The following is an 8,797-nucleotide window of genomic DNA, read 5'->3' on the forward strand; positions in this document are numbered from 1 at the left end:
GGCCGGGGGAGGCAGGCCCAGGGGCTTGCTGCCGGGCTCCAGCGTCATGTGCCGGGCTTGCGCGTGGTACGCCCGGGCGAGGTTTCGGATGGAGGCTTCCCGCGGCGGCACCACGGGGCAGGGCTCGTGGGCGTCGGGCTTGCGGAAGAAGGCCTCCGACTTGACGTAGAGCGGGAGGTTGCAGTAGTCGCCTGCAAGGGGAAGCGGAGGCTGGTGAGTGTGAGCCGAGTATTGGCTCAGTAAGTTGTCATACTCCACGCAATGCAACGCATGGGACAGGGAATAGAAAGCCTTGGCTGCTGCAGTTTGACGTGCTCTATAAAGTATTCTGTCAACCGTACGCTGTAAGAAACGCCATGTTGTACAGCACTGCGAAGACGTTCTTCGCGTTGTTTGACCCACAGCACGTCACCTGTTAGGGTTTACAGCTTTACGGTGGGTGTATGTAACACGCTGCAGACGGTAGTACGTGGTTCATTGGTGCGCGATACGTTACAGGACAGAAGGCTGGTAGATACCAGCAGAGAGACTGCCGTCTCCTGTGTCCTGTAAATATTTGTACTCTGTTTGATATAACAAAGAAAGAACACTGATATGTACTGTATACTATATTATAGCAATATATATAGGCTGTTTACATTATGTGTACTGTATACTATATTATAACATATAATGTAAACAGCCTATATATATTGCTATATGTGCTGCAATAAACAATAGCTTGGTATCATAACTGTAGTACCTTAATTTAAGGATTTATGCATATGTATACTGTTAAATACACTGTAGTGCATATATAATGTGATAACTTGCTGCTTTTAATTGTATGTATTGTCTTTAAATAACTATAGTGTTATAAACCTTTGTGGTAATATAAGACCATATAATAATGCAGTGTCTTATATCTATATTGTGTTATAATGCATATAGTATTTCTTAATGTATCTACATTATACACTATTACACTATAGTGTATCTACTAGTATGTAAGTACTATTTTTTCATAAAAATATGACATATCTAGATATATTTGTAGAAAAATTATCTTGAAATATTATATTGCATGTGTTTTTAATACAGAGAAAATCCGTTTTAAAAACACATATGTCTATTTTTCCTGCAAGTATTATATAGCATAATTGATATTATACTCACATACTTTTTATGAAAAAATACTATTACCCATGTAACTATTAGCCACAATACGTAATATATCTAGATATAATATAAATCTTGAAATATTGTTAGGATATGTGTACTGTAATGAACAGCCAGCTCGAACGCAATGCATGTGATACTACAGTGTATATTATATATCTCTGCCAGCCGGAAGAAATGCCTCTAACGGTGGTGTCGTATGGTACGGCGTTGTCTCTGTTGCTCACAGACAGGTCTCCAAGGGTTGTACTCTAGTGCAGCGTCACTTGGGGTAAATATACGTGACGATGCCGTTCAGGACCTGTCTTTCAGCGGAGGCATTACAACACGTGCCACAAAGGGCGGTGCTGTATTGTCTCTGGTGCTAGAGGGGTTGTGCTGTCACGTCTCCGTCAGCCAGGTCTCGAAGGGTTGTACCGTCATGTCATGAAGGGAAGGGGAAGGAAAGTTAGGGGAAGGGAGGGGAAGGAACGCTAGCGACTGGGAAGGAATACTAAGACACGGACAGAAAGTAATGGAGGGGAGAAAAGAAAGGTGAGCAGAGGAGAAGTGACGAGAGGTGCCAAAGCCGCGTGAAGAGGAGCAGAGAAAAGGGAAGAGAAGCAAAGTGAGGAGAAGCAATGAGAAGCGAAGAGGAGCAGACAAAAGAAAAGCAAGGCGAAGAAGGAAAGGTGAAGAGGAGCAGAGAAATGTGAGAAGCGGAGCAACGCAAAGGGAGGAGAGGAAATTGGAATCGTTAAGATTTTCCACATCGTGCGGGGATCTAGGAAAGACCCCCACAGAACCTACTCAATACGGAAAAAGATCTCCGTAGAACCTACTGCCATCAACTAGCGATGCCAACAGAAAGCCCTCCAAAACCTGCAAGTGGGAACGCGCGCAAGCAAAACAGATGAGACTGAAAGATCAGTCCCGTGGAGAGGGTGGAAGAGAGAGGGGCTTTCCCCAGCTCCTCTCCCTCGTGCCCTTCCCAGGAACTGTCTCTTGCAGTCGCTTTAGCTGTACGTGTCCTGTTCAATGTGTCGTGTGCTGCAGAGAAAAACACAACAAGAAAGACAAAGCACGCGTGTACGTACTCTTGCTGGCACGGTGCGGGATGGGTACGGCCACGCTCTTGCCCCGCTCGCTGTCCTGGGGTTTGGGCGGGGAGGCTGTGAAGCGACAGATGCCGGGCTCTGAGGGGGTGCTCATGGAGGTCATGCTGTCAGCGTTGTCGGTGGTGCCGGTGGTCATCTGGTCCGAGGAGCTGTCGGAGATGAAGCACTCTGTGATCTCAAACTTGGCGTGCTGCAGCTGCTCCTCCAGCTTGGCGTGCTCGTAGGCGCGTGCCAGCTCCTCGTAGGTGGATGAGGCGCTCTCCGTCGACACCATGCTGTTCCGCCCCTTGTCTGCGGAGGAGAGAACGCATCACCTACCTGGGAAGCTTCCCGGGCCTGGGCGTGCCGTTTTCCACATCGCTGTCGTCACGGGAATGCCCGGGCTGTCCCTGCTGCTCAGGAGCCACCACAGACCTTCTGCAGGGGACCGGGAGATGAGGGCACAACCCCGCATCTGCCAAGCAGGGCAGAGCCCTGCGCACACGCTCACGCACCGGGGCAGCCACAACAGTCAACCTGGAGCTCGACGACTCCAAGCGCAGCACGGAGCGCAGGGCAGGGGACACCACCACCACCCGCAACTTGCAGGGAGCGCGACACCCGGCACAAGAGCCAAGGGCCCGTTACCTGCGCCTCTCCAATATATGACATGCTATCCGTATTGTGCCTTTACTAGCAATCGGAGTACGCGTTGCAACACTGCTGCTTTCCGCCAACAGCAAGTGGCTCTTGCCATGGAAGTCAGGGTTCCACAACCCCATTGACTAACGGGACATTCTACTCTGGTGGTGACCCCACACCCGGAGTTTGGGCTGATTGCAATGACCCCGTGTCCCCCAGACCGGCAGATCCCCGCCAGCAACGGCCCCTGGAGCGCAGGGAGGCCCCGGGGCTGCCTTCGGCTCTGCCTCCCGGGCAGTGCCGGCATACCTGTGTCCTGAGAGAGGCTGGCGCTGTAGCTGTCGCTCTCGGTGACCGTGATGCCGTGCTGCGAGCCCACTGTCCTCCAGTCCGAGGTGAGGGTCCGTGCAGGGGTGGACGCCTGGCACTTGGTGAGGGTCCACTGGCTGGAGTACCGGTTGCGGGTGCTGTGTGCAGACTTCACGCTCTTCCTTGACACAGGGTCTGAGGGACAAAGGGGACAGAGTCGCGGCCGGTCACTCCCAGAGACAGTCAGGGCACTCTCTCATCACCCCGGGGCGCTCCCCGCTCCTTCTGCCTTACCAGCAGCTGCTTTTAGGCACGGCCAGCGCCAGGGGACAGGGCCTGCAGCCCAGCACCCTGCTGTGGGGCAGCAGGAGGCGGGGCAGCAGGAGCACCCCTCTGGAAGGGGACGTGTGGGGACCGGCCACGGTGCCCCTGTGCTGCCAGAGGGCACTCGGGGGGCTGCGGGCAGCGCCCAGCTCGCCCACGCCTGCCTCGCGCCTGTGTCTGCAAGCACGCCGCGCTGCTGCCAGCACACCCACCCCAGCCCCACACAACCACGGCCGCTTACTGGTGCCGGGGCGGATGTCCGACATGTCGATGAGGGGCCCCGTGTTCTGGATCAGAGCGGGGTGATGCAGTGAGACGCCTGTGCAAAAGCTCTGGGGGTTCACCGCCTGACTGAACTCCGTGTCGGTCACCGGGATCGTGGCTTTGTCGTCCCCTGCGGGAAGAAGCTGGAGCTCAGATGTCTTTCTTGAGCCAGGAGTTCACTGTAGGCACCCGCTAGCCCATGCTCAGCACACCCGTGGGAGCCGCTGGCTTCCCCGCTGCAGGGAGCCCCACCAGCACTCCAGGCCACGCAGGGATGGGAGATTCGCCTGGCTGTTCTCCAGCCAGGGCAGCGGTGCGACGGTAACCCCCACCGAGGCAGGGCCCGGCCGAGGAGATTGCCACGGGTGCTGCCGGCACAGCAGGCAGCGACACAAGGGGAGCGGGACCCGCAGGCACGCCCCGGCACCTGCTCTGCCATAGCATAGGAAGGGGACAGCCCGGGGACACCGCAGGCTTCTCAGGGCCGAACGGGATGCTGGCCCCCCGTCCCTTCCCTGGCCGGGTGCTGCTGTGGCCAGGGTTGGTGCCCCCCACGCCGCAGGGAGAGTGCAGCGCTTACCCAGCTGTTTGATGCCTTCCTTGTCCTCGATGAGGAGCTGTACCCGGGGGATGTCGATGTGCAGTCGGGGGCCCTGTGGGGGGCCCTTCACCGGCGTGTCAAAGCTGCGGTTATTCTTGCTGCGAGGTAAGAGGGGACCCAGACCCAGCGATTACCGGAGAGAGCCCCAGCAGCTCCAGCCTAGCCCGCTGGCCAGCCGCTCCCGGGGCTCATCTTCTCCAGCTAAGCAGCTCTCCCCCCAAGGCAAGCTCCGGCACGGGTGCCGGGACCCGCCTGCCTCACCCCCTCCGGCAGGCAGGAGTGGCCGGGAGCACCAGGCTGCTGCGCTACAGCGAGGCCGACACAACCAACCTTCGCCGTTTCAGACCTTCTTGGGCTCAGCCCCGACGCGGGGCTCAGCCCGGGTGCCAAAGCATCCGGGATCGCCCCTGTCACCAGCTTTCCCCACCTTCCCCAGCCACCGCCACCCGCTTGCAGCTCAGAGACCCACCTGATCAGCATTTCTGCCAAACTCTTGGCATCTGTGCGGGAGACAGAAAAAACAAGAAGGAAGGGTTTTCGTTGCTGGACCAGCTCGTTACACCCTAGGCAGCTCCCTTAAAGCACAGCTCTGCGGGGCCCACGTGGCCCCACGCGCTGTGCCTCAGAGGCCCGTCTCACCTCGAAGCCTCTTCAGCCGCTTCTCCTTCCTCTTCTTGCGGATGATGAAGAGCAGGGCCACTCCCAGCGTGGCCAGGATCACAGGGCAGGCGATGGTGAAGAGCTTCTTCACGTCGTCACCCTCCCCTTGGGCAGACTTGATAGGAGGGATGGTGCCTAGGGCAGAGCGCGGGCGGGTGGGCGGTCAGCACTCCCGAGAGCCCCCCGGCTCGCCGGCACAGCCCCCTGACTACTCACTGCCGTCGTAGTCCAGCGTGGCGAACTGCGTGGTCTCGTTGCCGCAGCCGGCGCTGTTGCAGGCCTTCATGCGGAGCTCGTACCAGGTGGCCTCGCGCAGCTCTGTCAGGAAGACCTCGCTGGAGCTGTTGGTGCGGAGGCTCTGCCAGACCCAGTTGCCCTTGGGCCGGTACTCCAGGACGATGGCGTTGATGGGACAGCCCCCGCTGCTCCAGCCCTGCAGGTTCAGCCGGGCGTGCGTGGAGTTGATGTGGGTGAAGAGGTGCTGGTCCTTGCTGAAGGAGGGCTCTGCGGGAGAGAGGCCGTCAGGAGGGCTGCTGCAGAGAGGGGACCGCCGCGTCCCCCAGTGGGGCAGGGACGCCGTGGGGCAGGCTCACCTCTGCCGTGGGTCTTGGCTTCGATGATCTCGCTGATGCGGCCGGCCCCCACGCTGTTCTTGGCCGCCAGCTTCACCTTGTACCAGGTGCCGCACTTGAGGCTCTCCAGCTTGAAGGAGCGCTCGGAGGAGCTGATGAACACGTCCTTCCACTCCTCGCTGTTGTCCACCGAGTACTGGAGCACAAAGCCTGTGGGAGCAGGGACGGGGCGGTCACCTCCGGGCACGCGGGCTGCCGGGGGGGAGGCGAGCAGCACCCGGGCAGGGCGAGAGAAGGGGTTACCGCTGGCACACAGAGCCTGCGGGGCACCCCGCGCCCGCCTCAGGGACATCCCGTGGCCAAGTCCAATGCGGCCTCGCGGCGCCAGGGCGCCCGTTGCACACCGATCCCTGCCCAACTGCGTGCACGTGAACGGTGATGGAAACGCAGCCCTCTATTCCTACGCTGTTGACGTGGGTTGCAGTTACCTCAAAAACATTAGCAGGGGCAAGCTGCTGCCCTCCCGGACCCTGCGCGTGGCCCGAACGGAGGCTGACCCGTCTGCCCGTGCTGCCCACCCCACGGGCCCAGGCAGGAGCCGCAGACAAGAGGTGCACGGGCATCCCCGGCAGCTGGCTGCCTCCCGAGTCCTCTGCCAGAGCCCCCGCGCCGCTCCCCCACGACCCACCCCCCATCTGCTCCCCTGTCCGCACATCGCCTCCCTCCAGCACAGGGGGGGCCGTGCTTGGTTTCGCACGGGAGCGCGGGGAGCGCGAAACGTGACTGATTGGTGCGAGGCTATAAAGGGAAAGCCAGAATTAACTAGCTCCCTTGGGAAGCTGCTAGGAAGTTGCTTCTGTCATTGCATGCCGCCTCCTCTCCCGTGATTAAGAGTATTAGGAAGCACACTGTGTCCTAGATGCACAAACCCATTACGCTGCCGTCAACAAGACGCCTGAAGACGGCTCACCAGGGTTTCCCGGGGACAGGTACGCGCACACGCACAGAGCGTTGGGCGAGGGATACGCCGCCGAGTACACCAGTGCCCCCAGGGTGGCACGTCTCTGCTGCCCTGACCGTTCGGACCTTTTCGGCTATACAAAATCCCAGCCCGCCGTGGTGCATCGAGAGCTTTGGCTACTCTCGCAGGTTATTGTGCAAATCTCAGATAAAAATAACAGGAAAATTAGGCCTTCTGCCTTTGCCTGTGCGTCACAAGCCACATAATGCAGAGCTGGCGAGACCGCTCCGGGTGCCAACGCCGTCCGGGTACGGCTGCGGCGCTGCCCAAGGACCCACGCAAAGGCAGGCGCGTGCCTGGCGTCAGCTCTGCGAACGCCCGGCTCGGGCAGAGCAGCGCCGAGGGAAGGGAGGGCTTCTCGCACCTTCCCAGCACCAAGGCTTCCCTACGGCCAGAGGACAGGGGGACCGGGACCTTCCCGGGGCAGCGCGGGTCTGCCCGCAGGCACACGCTTTCCCGGCCACGTCGAGGCCAGCCCACAGTGCCTGGCGCCCCAGTGCCTGCCACCGGTTATTTCTTTGGAGTAGAAATATTAAACCAACTTTATCAACAAAGATGCTGCATGTACAAAATAATCATAACCGAGTCCGCTGGAGTGCAAGGCTGCTGGCTGGGGAGATTTGCTCGTAATTACTTTCCTGCTTTTAATTAATTGTAAGCGAGGTCTCCTCCCTCACTCCCCACTCCCCGCTCCACGTGCCGCTGTTTCAACATATAATTCACAAGCTGAATCAGGGCAGAAAGGAGGCTCTGGAAAGCAGGGGTGCTCCTGAAGCCCCCAGCCCACCAGGGACGGTGGCTGCTGGGGGACGGGGGACAAATCCTGCCCTGTCAGGTTCAGAGTCGCACCACTGCCAGGAGATACGGAGCAGCCCCTGGGGCTAGCCCTGGCCGCCAGCACCTGAGCAATTACCGACACGCCCTTCGCAAGCTACTTCCATCCCTGCATCTTGTCCAAACCACCTTCCCAGCCCCCCTCATTAGGACGGGCAGCCCTCCCGCAAGCTCAGAAGCATCAACCTTACTCTGCAGCGTTTCCGAGGCATTTCAGAGAGGGGAACGCTACGGCACAGAGACAAAAGCGCATGTGCAGCGCGCAGGGGTGTGCCTGAAAACCTGTGCCACAAGCCTCGTCCCCCAGTGCCAGGACCAGAGGCGCCCACAGCTCGGGGACGGGGATCGGTGCGGTGGGTCTGCTGCGGCCCCCCCGGCCCCGTCACTCGCAGCAGCCGTACCTCGGATGGAGCTGCCCCCGTTGTCCCCAGGAATCCAGGCCAGCGTGATGGACGATGCCGAGGTCTTGGAGACGGTCAGGCGGGGCTGGTCTGGGGGCACTAGGGAGGAGGGAAAAGCCCATGAGCACCTGGCACGCACTGGCTGAAAGAGCCCTGAACCATGCCCCGCAAAAGGTGGAACGCCAACGAGACCTCCTGCTCAGCCCCGGGCCAGCGAGAGCCCCTCAAACAGGAAAGACCCTGCGGTGCTTCACCCCACCGAGAGGAGCGGACAAGCAAGAGTGCAGGCTGGCTGCACCGCCTGCCGAGGCGGAGCGTGCCCGTGCAGGGCACTGGCTCCTGGATGCAGACGTGGGACCGCAGGCCACCCCCCGCCAGCGCCCCTCACCTTGCACCAGCAGGTTGATGATAATGGTGTCGAAGCCCCAGGTGTTGGTGGCGGTGCAGGTGTAGTAGCCGGAGTCCTCCGCTTTCACCGAGCGCAGCACCAGCGTGCCGTTGGCCTGGATCAGGCGATGGCCATCCACCGTCACAGGGATGGCCGAGTCCTCGCTGCCAGGAGAGGAGAGGGCGCATCAGCCACTCGCGACACAGCAAGAGCGACGCAGCCGGCACCGGCCCCCGGCCCAGGCTGCGGCACGGCCAGCAGCCCCCTCGGTACCTGTCCTTGGTCCACTTGATGGCGGGGACTGGCTCCCCAACAGAGTTGCACGGCAGCCTCACGTCCTTCATCCATGGGGTGGTGACGGTGCCTCCGAAGGAGATGATCTTGGCAGGGGCTTGGGGGCAAGGAGGAGGTCAGCTTGGCAAGCAGGCCCCATGCGCGGACCCCCCGACATGTAATGAGAGCTGCGAAAGCCGGCGCGGCCCCCCCGACATGAAACAAGAGCTGCGACCGCCCACCGCCCGTCCCTCCTCTGCCCCGGGCACGGCAC

General features: G+C 59.8%; 1 protein-coding gene across 1 annotated transcript in view; it reads right to left on the minus strand.

The window, feature by feature from the left end:
• The window catches only part of DSCAML1 (DS cell adhesion molecule like 1), a gene marked incomplete at its 5' end in the record, with an annotated part of 45,500 nt that overhangs the window by 1,239 nt on the left and 35,464 nt on the right, over window positions 1–8,797 (minus strand). The window contains 11 exon segments of the mRNA XM_009273827.1: window positions 4–191; window positions 2,235–2,546; window positions 3,186–3,380; window positions 3,751–3,903; window positions 4,354–4,472; window positions 4,844–4,874; window positions 5,014–5,169; window positions 5,251–5,538; window positions 5,628–5,816; window positions 7,863–7,961; window positions 8,251–8,414. Coding sequence (XP_009272102.1) covers window positions 4–191; window positions 2,235–2,546; window positions 3,186–3,380; window positions 3,751–3,903; window positions 4,354–4,472; window positions 4,844–4,874; window positions 5,014–5,169; window positions 5,251–5,538; window positions 5,628–5,816; window positions 7,863–7,961; window positions 8,251–8,414 — 1,894 coding nt within the window.

Source organism: Aptenodytes forsteri, unplaced genomic scaffold (assembly GCF_000699145.1).
Source record: "Aptenodytes forsteri isolate BGI_AS27 unplaced genomic scaffold, ASM69914v1 Scaffold187, whole genome shotgun sequence".
NCBI classification, from domain to species: domain Eukaryota; kingdom Metazoa; phylum Chordata; class Aves; order Sphenisciformes; family Spheniscidae; genus Aptenodytes; species Aptenodytes forsteri.